Source organism: Euleptes europaea, chromosome 6 (genome assembly GCF_029931775.1).
Source record: "Euleptes europaea isolate rEulEur1 chromosome 6, rEulEur1.hap1, whole genome shotgun sequence".
Taxonomy (NCBI): Eukaryota; Metazoa; Chordata; class Lepidosauria; order Squamata; family Sphaerodactylidae; genus Euleptes; species Euleptes europaea.
This window is the reverse complement of record NC_079317.1, coordinates 39,953,107-39,972,198: the sequence shown is the minus strand read 5'-3', so window position 1 is coordinate 39,972,198 and position 19,092 is coordinate 39,953,107. Positions and strand designations below refer to the sequence as shown.

The 19,092-nt window shown below is 41.6% G+C and overlaps 1 protein-coding gene across 11 annotated transcripts in view; it reads left to right on the top strand.

Moving 5' to 3' along the window:
- Positions 1 to 19,092, top strand: part of NPAS3 (neuronal PAS domain protein 3) — a 795,184-nt gene that overhangs the window by 763,013 nt on the left and 13,079 nt on the right. For all 11 annotated transcript variants that reach the window (XM_056850745.1, XM_056850750.1, XM_056850744.1 and 8 more), the window contains one exon: positions 875 to 981. In XM_056850745.1, the coding sequence (XP_056706723.1) occupies positions 875 to 981 (107 nt within the window). The remainder of the gene's footprint in view (positions 1 to 874; positions 982 to 19,092) is intronic.

Below are 19,092 nucleotides of genomic sequence, written 5' to 3'. Positions count from 1 at the left end.
ACTCCCCCGCTTCGGATCCCCGGGAGGCGCAGATGAGTTTAAAGGGCAGCCCGCCCCCCTTCAGCAGGCTCCGCTGGAGAGGCTCGGGCTGCCCTTTAAACTGATCTGAGCCTCCCAGCTGGGAGGCGCAGGTCAGTTTAAAGGGCAGCCCGCGCCTCTCCAGCGGAGCCCGCTGAAGGGGGGCGGGCTGCCCTTTAAACATATCTGCGCCTCCCGGCCGGGAGGCGCAGATGAGTTTAAATGACAGCCCGCGCCTCTCCAGCGGAGCCCGCTGAAGGGGGGCAGGCTGCCCTTTAAAATCATCTGAGCCTCCCAGCTGGGCAGCCCGCCCCCCAGCTGGGAGGCGCAGGTCAGTTTAAAGGGCAGCCCGCGCCTCTCCAGCGGAGCCCGCTGAAGGGAGGCGGGCAGTTTAAAGGGCAGCCCCGCCTCTCCAGCGGAGCCCGCTGAAGGGGGGCGGGCTGCCCTTTAAACTGACCTGCGCCTCCCAGCTGGGAGGCTCAGATCAGTTTAAAGGGCAGCCCGCGCCTTTCAGCGGGCTCCCCTGAAGGGGGGCCGAATTTGCCAAATTTATTCGCGAACTCCCGAACTCGCTGAATTCGGCCCCCCCGGTTGCCCGCCAGTTTTGAGTTCGGATCCGTCCGAACAGAAAATCACCGAATCAGGGGAAATTCGGTTGATTTTCAGTTCGGACCGAACCGAATTGACAGCCCTAGTGAATGCTGATTAGCTACATCAGTACAGCAAGATAATACGTAATTAGCTTTACAAAAATGGCTTTACAGCCAAGTAGATGTTTAGGATTAGGACAGGATTCATTTGACTGCTCCTGTATTTTTTTCCTTCTTGATTTATAGGTTCTATTTTTCCTTTATAGGATTAGTGATTATATGGATCTGACTCCTGTAGACATCGTAGGGAAGAGATGTTACCACTTCATTCACGCTGAAGATGTGGAAGGGATCAGGCACAGTCACTTAGATTGTAAGTACCTTGGCCTTGTCAAAATGACCTGGCCCTCCAGCTGCTCTTGCACTTAACGATCCTTTTTGGTTTCTTCTGTGAGTAATTGAGATGTCACATGCATACGTTCTTCTATCACTTAAGATTGTTGGTGAGTGTTTGGATCTCACTCTGGTGAGTTTGAACCACGCTGAATTTGCACTTGTGGTTGCACAGAGAATTTGAGACATCTGCATGATACCTGAACTCAAAGGAATGCCAGTCTGGTGAAATGAAAGGCATCAAATGAGGGGTGTACTGGGAAATGAAGAGCCTTCAAAAAGGCCTATGTTACTTTGCTTCCAGCTCACAAGATGTGGTATTTTTATTGTGCCCATTTTTGTAATCCTGCTGCTCCATTTGTGATACCTGAATGAGGGGGTGCTGAGTTGGCTGCTATGGTGGTCAGAAGAGTACAAGGTCCAAATTAACCTTCCTGTCGAGCAAAGCTGTAAACAAAGTGACCGTCCCCTCCTCTTCACAAAGAAAATACCATTTTGCAAGGAGGAGCCTGGACTACCCTCTGGGTGCCCCCCCCCCCCAGGGCACCATCCCATCAAGAAAAGCCCGGTGGTTGGATCCAGATTACATTTTCCATTAGCAGAATAAAACTTTCTTTCCTCCCTCTCCCACTGCAGCCCACTGATCTCACACAATGCGGATCCTGGAGAAAAGGGGGTCCTGATGAATGACATGGCGCGGATCTAGAGTGGGAAGGGGAACCCCTTACCATTTAAGGCACTTGTGTCTAATCATTTAGTATAAACATAGCATGTTCTTCTTTTACAATGTAAATGTAAATTATCTTCTTTCTTTAATGATTAGCCTAAAACCATTGTTGCTGATGGGGGGATGGAGATGGTCTCTAACAAATTCATGACTACCCTTTTAAAAAATACTCAGAAAGAGATCAAGATATGAACATTGTCTATCTTGAGTCAACCAGAAGTCTAACTCATGCCCCACTTTGTTTCCAACAGTTGCCAATACAGAGTTGTCATGACTCTCCCAAGCAGTGCATGAGGCACTCATTCCCTATTTTTACTTCTTGCATCATAGGAACATATCAATTTTAATTGGTATGGCAAATTCAAAATGGTGGTGCTCATTAAAGGCACATTAGTTCATTGTAGAAGGCTGCTTTTGTTTCAGGGGTGTTTCTCATATGGAATAAAAAGGAAAACATTACAGATGAACTTCCTTCTAACAGTAGAAAAGAGCAAGAGTCCAGTAGCACCTTAAAGACCAATAAAATTTCTGGCAGGGTATGAGCTTTTGTGAGTCACAGCTCACCTTTTCTGAAGTGACTCACAAAAGCTCATACCTTGCCAGAAAACTTATTGGTCTTTAAGGTCCTACTGGACTCTTGCTCTTTTCTACTGCTACAGACAGACTAAGATGGCTACTCATCGTGATCCATTTCCTTCTAACAATATGTTATAGCTTTTGTTTATTGAACTGTATGCTATCTCACACTTAAATATGCCTACAAGATATAAATTAAACCACGAAGAAAAACTCTTGAATTGTTTGACAGCCCTAATTCTTTGCTATCTTAATGTGCCATTAGACCTATCCTTCATGAATTTGTCTACTAGTGACTGTCAGACCATTCTGTGGTAATGAATTCCAAAAGGTAATTATGTGTCTCATGAGAAAGTACTTCCTTGCTGTGTCATGCCAATCTGAGAACTGCTGAGTCAGAGGAAGAATTCTGTTCACGATCACGACACCAATGGTAATTTTGTAAACCTATGTCTCACATTTCCCCTATGTTGTGTTTCTAAGCCACAGACATAACAGATGCTGCAAGATCCATGTGCATTTCTTACCAGGGGTTTTAAAGGATGATACTAGCCCTGCAAGGTCCGAATTTGGATCAGGACCACACTATGAGGAGAGACTGATTGAAATTCCTCCCCAGTAATCACATGCTCTTTTATTAGCTTTGGAAGGGAAGAAGACAGGCACTCTGTCTTTTCCTGTGTTATTTCTTTTTCAAGGCCACTAATAGCATTGGGTGAAATGCATTTCATCAGCAAAATTACAAGAGAGAAGGGGTTAAGCCCCCTCTGTCCACATAGTGTAGCCCAATCTTAATTAGGGGGTTGAATCACTGCTACTGTGTTCAAGTGATATTCTGCTTGAGGGAAAAACTCATTTGCAACTGTTGTATTGGTGAAGTCCAGCAGACTTTTCTCTATACAAGGGATCTTTTTTTCATCTGTGGTGGATTACACTTCTTACAGAATAAGACCAAATGATGCAATACACTCTTTGTTGTTCATGGCACACTTTATGTTCCTACAGCATATCCCTATAGCATACCTAGCCCCTATCCAAACTACTAGATTAATAAAAGTAATCAATCTTACTAGCTGATATGTACAGACTTCTAGTCTTAGTTTGTCAGACCAAGGTGGATTCTACTGATCACTGGGTCGGTGTAGCAGCCACAGTTTACCATAACGATTTTTCACCTTTGGTCCACTTCCTGAGAGATCCTGTCTCCAAATTTGCCTTTTTTTTTTTGTTGCCATAGCACTTAGCAGATGTTTTCTCTTTTCTGGTTTCAAAAGATCCTGACTGTTACAGCTAATCATCCTGCAACAGCATCAAACTTTGTCCAGTGGCTGCTGTTGAATAGTAGTGTGCAACCAGGCCTGCAAGTGGTTGCTGCCAGGCCTGGTGCCAACGAATCTTCCCTCAAAGACCAAAAAAATCCTGTAAAGGGACCTGCCGCTCCTCCTGTTTTTTACTGAGAGAAACTCAGGCTTGAAGGTTGGCAATATTGTTGTGGTTGCCTAGCAACACCCACAACAGCCACTGCTTTATATTTGTTTTGTAAAGATGCTGCTTCTATTATTTTTGAGGGGTTTAAACTCCCAATGTTCTTCTTGTTTATTTATTTATTATTTTAGATTTCAGATATTTTTTCAAATCTTGGGGCTTTTTCTCAAGTTTGTAGAAAGATCAGTCTGGTATATTCATGGCCCCAATATCTGGATTTAACTATCCACAGATGGATCCATGTTGAGAATTAGATTTATTGATTTCACCTCACCAAAAATGCCACCTCTTGTTTATTTATATGATCTTTCTCTTTCTTTCTTTCTTTCTTTCTTTCTTTCTTTCTTTCTTTCTTTCTTTCTTTCTTTCTTTCTTTCTTTCTTTCAATACTCATAGGAAAAAGGGTGCTGAATATCTACTAAAAGCAAGTTTAATTAAATGCATTACAGGGAGTATGATATATTATAATAAAGTACTTTTAATAGTTTGGTATATATACTGTAAGACATTTTTGAATTTCCTCTACTATTTCATTGCTAATGCAGAACTTAGTTTGGTCAGAACATTTTAGTGTCTTCTATATGTTTGGTGGAATCATAGAATTATCAAGTTGGAAGGGGCCATACAGGCCATCTAGTTTAATCCCCTGCTAAGTTCAGGATCAGCCTAGAGCATCCCTGACAAGTCTTCATCCAGCTGCTGGTTGAAGACTACGACCCTAAATATTTTAGTACCTTGATTATATTCAGCCTTGACTACAGACAATGTACATATAAAAAAGTAATTAGTAACTAGAAGATGCCCCCTCCTAATGTATTTGGCTTCTTAGGTTGGTAATACAGGAGTGAGAATGGCTTTTGCCCTTCTAGAGTGTCCTCTTCTTGAGGCTGTATGACAACTCATGTACAGGCAAGACACATACCCTTGAACATCTCACAGATGAAAACATGGGGATGTGCCTTTAAATTCACTGATGAAGTGAGAGAGTTGGCCACCATGGCTTTTCCCACTTGCTTTCCCCCAATTCTTTTGGCATCCCACACCTGCTGAGGTCCTGATAACACCAGCAGGTGAAGAAGAGGATAGAGAAATGACTGCAGAAAATGGGTAGCAGTACCAGCAGCTGTTGCTCTTTTCACTTCACTGGAGAATTTAAAGTTACAAATCTCTGGGTTACAACCTGGTAACCCTAATAGGTACCCTCCTGGGCACTTATAATTTCACACCCACTGTGAATTTATTCAGGCTACAGTAGCCTGTCCTGTATTGATTTATAAAGCAAGAGGGTTCTTTTGGTTTAAGATACACTATAAAAAACATAATTAAGCCTATAATGCATTCAGAATGAAGCTAAATAAATAAGCTGCAGCATTTGAAATGGCAAGCTAGGTACTACATGTTCTCTTAGTGTTTGTGCAAATGAGAGAATAGCAACTGACCAATATCAGACAAGATTTTTCTAAAGCAGGGGTTCCCAGTGTGGTGCTCATGGGTGCCATGGCAGTTGCCAACACTGTTCCTGTTGACCGTCAAGTGTTTTTGAAAGTGGGTGGGGCCAGGTGGGACTTTTGCCCAGAAAGGCTTCTGATTGGCCATTGGAGATTTGTTTGATTGCAGATTTTTAAACACAGCAGCAGCTACCTCAGCACAAAGATATTTACTGTGTGATTGAAGGTAAGCTGCTGCAGCCATTTCGTGGCTGGCTGTGCCTCCTATGGCAGCCATTCTGTGGCTGCATAGACTACACTGTGTCAGAATTCTAAAGGTACCCGCAGGCTCAAAAAGATTGGGGACCCCTGTTCTAGAGCTTTAGTTTCAGATGCCACTGCAAAGAACGTATATGGGAATCCACCACCAGACTGAGACTGTTTGAATAGAATAGCAAGCATGTTAAGAAATAACCCTGCAGGATTCTGTGAAGTCCATGTTGCATGTGAAGCTGGTCACTGGTGCCACTCCATGTAGCATTTTCAAGTCATCATGGCTCACTCATGGACCTAAAATGCATCATACATAGGCATACCATTGACCCCATTTAAATGTGAGAATTTAATTAGAGAATTGTCTGGAACCAACCATTGCATGAGTAGGTAACAACATGGCAAATAAAGGTCAATGTGGGTAAGGGCATATTGGGTATGATGCACATTGGAACCCAAAAATCCTAATTTTAAACGTGTGCTGAGCTGACTGATTGAAAGAGATCTTGGGGTTGTAGTAGAAGGTTCAATGGAAGTGTTTACCCCAATGTGTGGCAGTGATGAAGAAGGCAGAGTCCATGTTAGTAATTATTAGGAAAGAAATCATAAATAAAAAGGCCAATATTGTTGTGCCTTTGTATGAAGCCACTGTGCGGCCTCTTTTGGCCTGTGCTGTTCTGGGCACCATATCTCAGAAAGCATATTGTAGAGCTGGAAAAAGTACAGAAGAGAGAAGCCAAGATGATTAAGTGCTTAGAGCATCTTTTCTAGGAGGAAAGGCTGGAGACTATGAGCTTTTTCAATCTAGAAATATGTCAGATCAGGAAAGACATGACAGAGGTTTATGAAATTATGCATGGGTGGAGAAAGCTGGTAGAGGGAGCTTTTCCGCCTCTCCCATAATACTAGAACTAGGGGAACATCCAATGAAATTGTTCAGAAATCACTTCAGGATGGACAGAAGGAAATACTCCTCTACTCAATGAGTAATTAAACTGTCTAATTCACTGTCAGTGGAGGTATTGATGACGACAAACATAGATAGCTTTAAAAGGGGATTAGACAGATTCATAGAAGATAGGTCCATCAATGGCCACTAGCCATGGTGGCTCCGTGTCTCAGTACCAGTCCTGGGAGGCAGCAGCAGGGGAGGGCCTTGGCCTCTATGACCTGTTTGTTTGGCCCTCTAGGGCAACTGGTTGGCTGCTGTATTAAACAGTATGCTTGATTATGGACCAGTGATCTGATTCAGCAGGCTGTCCTTACATTCTTAACCATCTTCCAAGGAGCCTTCTTCCAGAGGAAGATCCACTTAAGTTAAAGGAAGGCTATAAACTTCCCTCAGTGGAATGGTAGGACAGGGGTAGGATTTATCCCAGTGATAAGGCAGGTGGGATCTTGCCCTGGAACATTTTTTACTTGCCAAGCCCAGCATCACATTTAACCAGGCATTTGTATTCCATCCTCACTTCTGGTACAGAGGAAAAATGCATTACACAATCTTTGAAATGTTGTAAGATTGTTACATATAGTGTGTATTTATTGGTCTTTGACCGCAACTAATATTCAATCAATCATTACACAATCCTACCAGCATTGGGACTTTTCTGGAGTAACTCATTGAAAAATTCAGGCTGCTAAGCTGCTGCCAAATAGCTCCCTTTAGCTTAGGTTTCAAATGTTAGTATTTTGCATGCCAGTAACAATAAGCGGTAGAAAGGTAATTAAGTTACTATCACTTTAATATATGAAAAGGCCTCTTTAAAAGGCATTGTTCTCGTATGACAATGCTGCTCCATTCTGATTTAGCAAATCCATTTGCTGCCTTAAAAAAAGGATGTCTGTCACATAATATAGAAGCATGTGTCTCCTCAATTAATTAAAAAAAATTAATGATGTTCACTGAACAGTAACATCAAGTACTTTCTGGCTGGGAACTCAGCAGGATGTAGAAGGGAGTCAAGACCTCTGGAGGATGTCATGAATATATTGCTGGACAAATATTGGACTATATACCAGGTTTTTCAAAGCAGATATATTGCTTGTGGAATGCTGTCACTAGTGTTGTGTGGGTATAGATATAATATGTGCCTTTTTCATTTTGGAATTTTAATTGAGGTCTAAATTCATAAGCCTGACACTGACAAAGAAGATGCTTGTCACCCTCAGCTATTGCTTGGAGAACATCATCCTATTTCTTCAAAACTTGATTTACAGCTATAAGAAACACAATCCCTTAGGAACACTAAGCAAGGTCAGTTCATTTCCCATAAAGCAAAGGTCTCTGATGAAGACGTTTGGTAGCATTATCTCTGATATACTCTGAACTTGGTTTCCAGTAGCTGATGCAATTCAGTTTTTCTGAAAACAAACTTGCTTCACCATGATTTTATTCATCACTTCCCATTTTCCAAGAGCACCTGCTCGTCAATATAGAAAGTTTTCTTGCAGATTTTCCTTCGGTACACATACATGGCTGCTTTTGTGTACATTTGCTTGGAAATTGACACACTTAATATTACTTTGTAGTTCAGTTTCTCAGCTCAGTTGTACATATCAATTATAATTTTTTTGTTCTTTTAATAACTTTAAGCACATGAAGAAAACAGATAGAATGAGTCGATAATTCTTGACAGTAGAAACACACTTCACAAGTTTTGCTATCATGCTGTGAAATAACTCCACAATGTCAAGTAGCACACAATTAGTAAAACCGTAGAGGGGGAAAAGAAAGTGTTTTGATCCTAAGGAATTTTGATCCTAATCAGATCGAAATTTCAATGGTCTTGTAGTGCTTAATATCTTCAATCATGAAAGAAATCAAACTGATTCCAATGTCAGCCGTTTGCATTCTGTAGCGGCTGTGAAATGCTAAAATATACAAATGAATGTCGCTGTTGTATAAGCTTATTATAATCACTAATGAGAGAGATTGATTTTAAATTAATGATAGCAAGTCTCACATTTCAGTGATTTTTGAGCAAGCCAATTTGTAAGCCCAATACTGGAGAGAATATATTTTAAAACTTAAGGACTGGCAAGGGTAGCAAACTGCTATGGTGATAGACCTATACATGTTTAGCATAGGCTATGCAGCCTATTCTATATCCTTGCAAAGGAATTATCTGAAGTAAATTCCTGTTTAATAACATCTGGCCTCATGATCTACAAAACATGATCAGTCAGTTAAACCATGTATGCAACCTGGTTCAGTTTAGGATTTCACTTAGAAGTGAGCTCCATTGATTTCACGGCTGCCCAGATCACAGGCTACAGTTATATGCCTATATCCACTGGCCTGTTTCTTTCATGCTGAAAGAATGTGGTCCATATCTGGTAGTTCAAAGATGAAAATAAGGATGTTCTTCTGTACATTAAAAAAAACCACCTATTTTTACACCAGGAAACACAGCCTGTACTTTTCTTGTTCCTTTTACCTAATGCTGCATGTTGTTGTAGAAACTATCTAACACTGCCATCCTGGGATTAGAAGTGTGTGTTAGCAGATCCAGGAAAGCACCCACTGTTCCATTTACAATCCACTGGTTCAGGTTAGAAGCCCATGCTTGCCAAAGATTGTGGGGGAGGGGGTTCAGATTTTTACTACTTGGGTGGAGTGTTAAATACTTAGTCTAATGTAATTCTTTTAAACCATAAACTTGGGAAAACATCCCACCTCCATTCCATTCACAATTACTGACTGAGCTTCCCCACTCTGTTCATAAATATAGATTTCACACCCCATGGCAGATGGGGACTGGGGTGAGGGGGGCTGGCAGGCATTCCTAAGTGAGTTCACAGTTCACAGCAAAGGCAAAATGCGAACCAAGGATGTTCTAATTCACAGCTATGTCACTACATCACATGAAGCAAAGATGTAGAATTCTTCTTCTGGACTTTATAGTGTATTTACAAACGTTTATGCAAAGGTTTCTTAGCTGAAATCCAGAAGCTATGCATAACCTTTCTGAGTAGAGGCAACTGAAGTGGTTCTATATTGTCCATTGATAACACAGCAAAACAGACAATGCATTGTTGACTCCCATCAGCCTTTGAGATCATAATTGTTTAACTACGAAGCAGAATATAAGTTTGCTGAAATTTACTTACACCTTTTTTAATGCAGTAAACCAATCCGCGCCCTGACCTGGATGGCCCAGGCTAGCCTGATCTCATCAGATCTCAGAAGCTAAGCAGGGTCAGCCCTGGTTAGTATTTGGATGGGAGACCACCAAGGAAGACCAGGGTTGCTGTGCAGAGGAAGGCACTGGCAAACCACCTCTGTTAGTCTCTTGCCATGAAAACCCCAAAAGGGGTCGCCATAAGTCGACTGCGACTTGAAGGCACTTTACACACACACAAACCAATCCGCAGATGTGTACCATTTAAAGCACTGGTTCCCAACCAGGGGTCCGTGGACCCCCAGGGGTCCGCGAGAACTAAATTAAGGTCCGCGAAACAAAGTTATTAATTTATTATGGGTTTATATTTTCAATTAAAACTTCTCTATTATAAAAATATATATTCAAATATTATTCTAAGTTTAATGTTTAACTAACAGTTATGATTAAAGTTTATTTTCAAATTCTTGGAATTTTTATTTTGAACCTTGGGGTCCCTGCACCAAACAAAAAAGTCCTAGTGGTCCCTGGTCAAAAAAAGGTTGGGAACCACTGATTTAAAGCTTCTAGCTCACTAATTGCAAAATCTGTAGAACTCCCTGTGACATCAAAGGCTCAGCTGATTCTGGGATCTGTTATAAAAGAAATACTGTCTCTGTTTCAACCAAATAAGGCACTTAATGTACTCTTTCTGTCTGTGATACTATTTCCCCCTTGGGTTTTGAAAATGACCTTCCTGTAAGCATGAAGGACTATAACTTTTCAGATAAAGAAACTTGTTCTTGTTTCAAGTCAATGCCAGGTTTATTCCCCTATAGTCTATAGTTTTCAAAAGCAGAATAAAAAGTAATCCAGAATTTTTTTCTTTTTTTTTTCTTTTTTAAAAAAACCCTCCTCCGTTTCCAGAATGAAGTTACTCTGTCAGCTTGCCTTGGGCCTTAGGTGGTGAAGACGAGATTAAAGAGTCAGTATTCCTTTTCATGTCTCGTCTGCCAGTTTTGTGAATGTAAAAAAGAGAGCCAGTATTTACAGCTAAGTGTCCAACTGTGGTATTAAGTGCAGGGCTGCTTCCCCCGCTCCCTCTACCCAGATAAATTAACAATATTTTCATAGCAGAACAAATTGAATATCAGTGCTCCCTTCTCATTGATAAAGGCATTTTTGCAGAAGCAGTAAATAGTGCAGATGCAGCCTCCACATTTCCTTCGCTATAATGAGGCTCTTTGTGAAGCTGTGAGGATACGGGGTCTTAACTGTAAGCTGATCTCATCGTTTCCTATTTACTCTATACTTACCTGAATACACAATATACTCTAGCTTTTAAATGTGTTTGTACCTTAGTGAAATGTCCTATTGTAAGCTGTTTCGCTTTAAAAGGTTGCTTTTGATATAAAATTTCTTCATCTTCTCTTCTAACCGAATTAAACTACTTCCTTCTTATAAACCACAACTCTCAGTTGAAGCTCTTGGCTTTGATTTCTCAGAACAACCTTACAGGGGAAAAACATGTTCTTTTAAAACATATTTCTGGAAACAAACTTGTAGGGATTTGCTTTGTTTTGCTTCCAGAATTATGCAGCTGAGAAGAACACAGGGTTTCTTTTTTTGTTTTGTTCTTGCATTGTATGAAAAAAAAATCCAAAACAAAACTGGCATTCCTTTGTTAGAGATGGTTGTTCAGCACCACTATGATATCTTTATATGGGAAGAAATCAGTCACATTTTGTACATTCTTTATAAGAACACCAGATGCCTTTTGCATGCTAACCATGGGGGCCAAGCAAAATAAGTGAGAGTATTGTAAAACAATTCAGTATAGCCTAGCAGCAACAGTTTGTTGGAAACAGAAATGTATAGGTGCTTTGTAGGTCACTTTGTTAGAGAAAGTTGGACTTACTAATTTTTATTTTATTACATTAACTTTAATTTGCATCTTGTTTGAAAGCAAGGTTTTCCCTCCAATCCCATTGTGTGCAGAGATACTGATGGTTTCCCTGTAGGAATGGAATAATTATGTTCACTATAAAGTCAAAAGCTTACATGATACTCATCATTCATGTTTGTTTGTTTTTTGTTTTGCTGTTAATTTTGTCCTTCAAATCTGCTTTCGTCACAGAGGGCTCTTCTCCTTTCCTCTGCATGTGTCAGTCCCACATTTATAACTGAAAGTTGCAGGTATACTAAGGATAGGAATCCGATAGCATTAGCAAAGGTTACCAGCCCTGACCTGTTTAGAATGCACACCTGGCCACCCCATATTGGTAACTTCATTGGTGCCAGTAACAAACTGTTTTTTTCTTAAATAAATGTATGCATGTGAGCTAGTATTTACAGGTTCAGGTATTGCATGAACATGGACAAATTAGTACATTAATAGTGCAGACCTAAGCGCAGTTACATCCTTTCTGAATCCATTGGCTTAGAAAGGCATAACTATATTTAGGTTTGGACTGTAAAAGCATTTGTGTTGAAAATAAACTCCCTTCTCCAAGTATTTCAACATCCTACTGTTGTAAGTAGCGGGGAGGGGTCATGACTCAGTGGTAGAGCATCTACTTGGCATGCAGAAGGTCCTAGGTTCAATCCCCGGCACCTCTAGCTAAAGCACTGGTTCCCAACCAGGGGTCCGTGGACCCCCAGGGGTCCGCGAGAGCTAAATTAAGGTCCACGAAACAAAGTTATAAACCCATAATAAATTAATATTTTCAATTAAAAGTTCTCTATTATAAAAATATATATTCAAATATTATTCTAAGCTTAATGTTTAACTAACAGTTATGATTAAAGTTTATTTTCAAATTCTCGGAATTTTTATTTTGAACCTTGGGGTCCCTGCACTGAACAAAGAAGTCCTTGTGGTCCCTGATCAAAAAAAGGTTGGGAACCACTGAGCTAAAGGATCAGGTGATGTGAAAGACCTCCATTTGAGACCCTGGAAAGTTCCTGCCAGTCTGAATAGATAATACTGATCTTGATAGGCCAAGGGTCTGATTCAGTATAAAGGAGCTTCATGCATGGAACAATCCTATGAAGTAGGCTAGGCTAAAAGTTAGTCACTTGCTTGAAGCCCACCTAAAGGTAGCCTTGATTCACATGCAGTATCCAGTGTGCTATACTGGCTCTCAGATTACGCTGGACAAATATTTATGATGGGTGTGTACATGACTTGCTTATTAGTTAGTGCTATGGGAGAGGAAACATGACGTTTTTATTTTGAAAGTAAGGTTTCCTTCTTTGTGAGTTCACTCCCCCCCCAGCATTGATGTAATGTTCATAAGACCATTTTGTGTTTTATTATAGTTCCAGGGTACCAAAATGTGTACTAGCTCCAGACCAGGTTTTAACTTAGGGCTCAGAGTTACCTGGCTAAGCAAGCTGCTATGAATGACTGTTAGGCCTTGTGTTCCTTTCTTTATTTATATTGAATAAAGTTATACTATGTTTACTTAATAAGACCCCCGGCATATTCTTGAGTGCTCACAGTATCTTACAGTTTTACTTTGCTGCACCTCTTGGGCTCAAGAAAAGCACCTATGACTTCTTAAGCAATGGGAAAGGGGTGAATGAAGATCTAGCTCCAGGAAAAAAATGTATAATTTCTCTGTAATATTTTAAAAAGCCACAAAGACTCTGACAATATTGAGCATATCCAGATAATCAGCATAGGGAATCCCATTTGTGTGTGTTTTCTTTTTGTATTTCCTTCAGTACTTCTATTCCTCCCCGCACTCTCTAATACACACAGTGGAGTAACAGGATGTGTCTGAGTTGAGAATAACAAATGTTCCTTAGCTTGTCCTGTTATTAGATAAAGAATATTGAGAATACTATGTGCATTTGTACTGCTCAGAAGGTTTATTTTTTATGATGCTGCTCAATAAATGTGTAAATATTCTACAACTCTGCTAGTGTTGGTTTTGATAAGCTAACCGTTTGCAGCTCCATGTTGCTGTGGTGCTGTGAGTAGCTTCTCAGTAGGCTGAAGACACTGGGAATGCAAGTACCATCTCTGTAAAGACTCTAGGTTTTGGCTTACATGTCAGTGTTCTGATGTGACCAGTTTGCTAAGCCTATTGAAGATACGTATCATTCATTTCCAGCCAGACTCAGACCATGCATTGAACATACACATGAAGCTGCCTTATACTGAATCAGACCATGGTCTGTCACAGTTAGTATTGTCTACACCAGGGGTGGGGAACGTCAGGCCCGGGGGCCGTATGAGGCCCGCGAAATCATTTTGTCTGTCCCTTAGTGGGTCCTGGCAGATCTCTAGCTCAGAAGGATCTAAGACTGGCGATCCACTTAAAAGCGAGTCGCTCTACGTGGCAGACAATTGGAGCCATCTCCGGTTGTGCCTCTTGGCTAAATGTTTGACCAAATATAGCAGGCTAATTTTTAAGTTGATAATTTTGTATGGCCCGGGAATGATGTTATAAATATCCAAATGGCCCTTGGCAGAAAAAAGGTTCCCCACCCCTAGTCTACACAGACTGACAGCTTCTCCAGGGTCTCAGGTAGAGATCTTTCACATCACCTATTGCCTGGTTCTTTTTTTAATTGGAGGTGCCAGGGCTTGAACCTGGAGCCTCCTTCATGCCAAGCAGAGGCTCTTTCACTGAGCCACAGCCCTTCCCTGTTAGATACAGTTAGATCATTCGATATGCTCAGGGGTCTGGCTGTCCTGTTTATTGGATCCTTGTCAATACGTGCAACCTGTGGATGTGATCTCTTGTGAAGTGAGGCCTACTGATGGCATGCTTGACTACTGTTAATCTATTTAGATTAGGGTTGTCAACCTCAAGGTATGACCTGGAGATCTCCTGCTATTGGAATTGTTCTCCAGGTGACAAGATCAGTTCGCCTGGAGAAAATGGCAGCTTTGGAAAGTGGACTCTATAGCATTATACCCTGATGAGGTCGCTCCCCTCCCCAAACCCCACCTTCCCCAGGTTCCACCCCCTAAAATCTAAATTAGGGTTAGCTCTGGGTTGAGAAATACCTCATTTCCTGACCCAGAGCTGACAACCCTAATTTAGATTGGCCAGAGAGGGACAGGCTGTTGGGTTATAAAGACACTAAAGGCCTCATAAAAAGATGATCTGGATCTCATGCTCTAAAAGGTGAGGGAGGCCAAGATGAGGACACTCCTCTCTTGATACAATTGATCTTAACAACCTTTACCAGTTTACATACCATTCTGGGGCAAGGTGGCAGATGTGGTGGCAATTCAGTTCCAATGGTTCTTGGTACTGATAAACTGAATCCATTTCTGTCTGGTTACCATCCAGATGATGTTGCTGGAAAGGCTTTGGGTACCCTAATGGGAAACCTGTGTCAGGAGATGGATATAGGGTTCTCATTGAGCGTCTGTGGATTCTGACACCATTAACCTTCTGCATAACATACTTCTGGTTCAACTTGGTTCAACACCTTTTTGACAGTGTTTTAGTCCTTACGGAAGGATGAGTCTCAAACAGTGGTACTGTAAGACTGCTGCTTCCCTCCATAGTCAATTGGCCTATGAGATGCTATAAGGTTACATTTGTCTTCTGTGCTTTTTAATATCTATATGAAACAATGGAGTGAAATCATGTAGCGATCTGGGATATGGAGTCACCATTATGTAGACAACAGGAATATCTCTGCTTAACCATCTAATCCTAAGGATGCAGTGGATTTGCTAAACCATTATCAAGAATCAGTGGCTATCTGGATTGAGAGCAAACAAAGTGGCAGTTAATCCAGACCAGTCAGTAGTTCTCTTGGTTGGAGATAAAACTGATCTGGGAGTAGATGTTGGATGGTTTCTGCTGCCCCAGAAGATGCAAATTCACAGCATGTATATGATGCTGCCTGAAGTATCTGGTTCAAGCCCTACATGCAGCTAAATGGCAGCCCTGGAAAGAGTTTTGCATAATCAGGTGACTGCACTATCCCAGTGGTGCTCTTTCCTAGACAGGAATAACCAGGCTACCCGAAGATTAGACTACTGTAACACATTTTAAGTGAAGCTACTTTCGAAAAATGCTTAGAAACCATAGCCACTAGGCTATTAATAAGGATGAGCCACGTGGAACTCATAACACCAGTTCTGAAATAACTTCATATCCTTTCCCATTTAAATTGCTAGCTTTGACCTTTAAACTCCTAAGCAAGATGGGACCGAGATGTTTCAAGAACCGCCTTCTCCCGTATGAGCCTTCTCATACACTTAGATCATCTATTTTATAGGACCCGTATGCCAGGTTTCTCCATTGTTAGAGATGCAGTGGTTGGCCATACTTGTTAGAGATGCAGTGGTTGGCAGAGCCTTTTGGAGTTCCGAAGTCCATTTCATTCCCTTAGTGCTTTGGCTCTGCTAAAAACGCCATAGTTTCAAAGAAATGTTTGCCTGGGAAGACTGGGGTTGCTGTGCAGAGGAAGGCAATGGCTAACTATCTCTCCTCCTCTCTTGCCTGGAGCAGCCTGTGGAGTGGGTCACCATGAGTCAGTGGCTCATTCTTCTTTTTAATGGAGGCAATTGAGTTGTTTATTACTTTGTTCATTTGCTACTAGTTGGTTTTATTCTGTCTCTTAATGGACTCTTAATAGAATAGTTTATTCTCCTGATGATCAGGAGAAAAGTGGGATATAAATATTTTAAAGAAATGAAATACTGCATGTATTTTAGTATTTTGTAAATGACTTTTTGGATCTGACAGGTAAAAAAATAGGATATGCAATTTTAAAAGAGAGTAAATGCAAATAAAATAAATAGCATATTTTTGTCTTTTGACTCCTTTCAGTTGTTACACAGGAGTTACAACAGGGCTTGTGAGGGTCAAGTGGAACAGGAGAAAGAGACTTCTTGGTCTCTTTCCTTCCTAGTGTTCTGTGGGTTTTAAAAACATGTTTGGGCAAGTATTACCACAGGACTGTTTCAGAAGGTGCATGGCTTCTGTCCCTTTTAGAAGGTAACATTTACTGATGCTGTTTTTGCCACAACCACAATATGGCAATGAAAGTGGTGGCACCTCAGAAATTTTAAAGCCTGGTAGAGCTCTTTAAAGAACAGAAGCTGTGTTCCTTTTTTGCATATGGCAGTCCAGACGAGCCCACAGCTGCACTTTGCCTCAGTTTCCCAGCAGTTAAAACAATTGGCTTCTATCCAACAAAGGAGCAGTGAAATGCTTATTTCCCCCAGCCGCCCACCTCAGGCAGTACAGAAAGATTATTCGTATCTTAAAGAAGACAGAAGAGGGGGGTGGGGGATTCACACCTTCCTCTTCCTCATTGCAGCCCGCCAACTCATGTGGTAGTTTATCCCCATGGATCCCTCAACCCCAGGGATGACTTCCTAGTAGGGTTGCCAACCTCCAGGTGGCGGCTGGAGACCTCCTGCTATTACAACTGATCTCCAGGTGACAGAGATCAGTCCACCTGGAGAAAATGGCCGCCTTGGCAATTGGACTCTGTGGCACTGAAGTCCCTCCCCTCTCCAAACCCCACCCTCTTCAGGCTCCATCCCAAAAATCTCCAGATATTTCCCTCCCAACCCAGAGCTGGCAACCCTACTTTCTGGGGATTAAAAGAAACCGCAACAGGGAGGGGACTGAGGGGAAAATCCATTTATCTTACAGAAGTGGATACAAAACCACTGTTTCCAAGGAGGACTAATTCTGAGGGCAACAGTATTTTTGAAGTTTAAAGTATGTGTATAGGATAAAGTTGCACTTATTCTTTTTCATAAAGCTTGGGGAGCTTAATTTTTCCCAAAGATGCGCACGGTTGTTTGTCTTTAACATTTGTTCAAAATCCTTCTCTATGTATCTGTTTTGTTGAACTGAAATACTGTAATGTACTGGAAGCTTTGAGGGAGACTTGTTCCTGCCCCCAGCTCCTTCTTCCCAAACCTCAGTTAGAACAATTACAAACTCAGAAGAATTTGCATAAAATTGCTCTCTTAACATGTGTGCAACAAAGGTTTGACACAAAAGGAGTATGATAGGTATAGAGTATTTTCCCACTCTCTGCTTAACTATGCAGTTTAGCATTCCATGAATCATAGTGTTTCTTAGACAGGGATACAAAAAAAGCAAAAAAGTCTTGATTAGATATAAATGCAGCAATCCAGTCAACTTTAGCTTGTTTACAAAAGATTGTAACCCAAATTGCAAATGTTTGCTGCTGATACAAAACAGAACTGAGTTTTGCAAACTTATTTTCTGTCAGTTTATTGCCATGTCAAAATACTGAATGCTTGAAGTTTATGACTAAAATAAATTGTATCTGTTTAAGTAGATTGACTGTGATGCCTTTTTATATATAGGTAAATAAATATGTACTGCCCACCATTATCAAAATGTGTCCTGCATACAGATACACTGGATCCCAATATGGGACACGAGGCAGGGCTAGAGGGGAGTCATTCTGCTGCTAAGTATGCAGGAACATCCTGTTTTTAAAATAATGTCCCCCTCTAAGCTGCCTCAGATCAAGTGAAGACCAAGGGGCTGTGTATGTTGACAACACAGAGTGGTCAGAGGCTGGCCCTGCCAAGTAGGGTTGCCAGCTATGAGTTGGGAAATACCTAGAGATTTTGGGGGTGGAGTCTGAGAAGGGAGGGGTTTGGAGAGGGGAGGGATTTCAATGTCATAGAGTCCAATTGCCAAAGTGGACATTTTCTCCAGGGGAACTGATCTCTATCACCTGGAGATGAGTTGTAAAAGCAGGAGATCTCCAGCTAGTACCTGGAGGTTGGCAGCCCTACTGTCAAGGTATGCTTGCTAAGAAGCAACCAGTTGGCTTGCATTTTTGCCTGGAGCCCAGCTGAGGAGACATTAGAGAACACACACCTTCCCCATGCATTCTCCAAGCCCGATTCCATCACTCACTTTGCTGATCCTTGAAGTTATTTGTGGGGCAAACCCTTGCAACGGAATGAACCAGGGAGACATCTGCCCTTAGAGGATGAGCACTTTCCATTCCCTCTTCAGCCTAACACAAGCTGATTCTTTGGGGCCAAAGGAGCACATTCACCCATCCCTTCAACCATAATGTCTTCATAAAAGCAAGTGCCTTCAGTTCATCCCCCGAGGCCTGAAGGGAGGTGAGCACATGACACCTGCCTTGGATGCATTGTGAGGGTGAACCTCCAGCAGTGCAGCCTCTTCTGTTCAAGCCAGGTGCTTCCTTGATCCTGCAGGGAAGTAGCTTGAAGTGGCAGCTGTCCCCAGTCTGGGAAGACTTACCACAGGCCCTTCTGTTTGAACCAAGTGCTTCTCAGCTCCCATCAATGGGGCAGCTGTGGCAGCTGCATGAAGCCAGGAAACACGAGTGGGATTGGAGAAAAATAAACAGAGGGGAAATAACTTTGTTCTGCCCTTATTCTCCCCCTCATTGGAATGTTTGTCTATGTCCCGGCTTGTCTAGGTTTAAGAGTTATCTACGTTTAAGAGTTAGTATATACAAATAGCTTCTCTGTTGGTTTCTTGATTTGT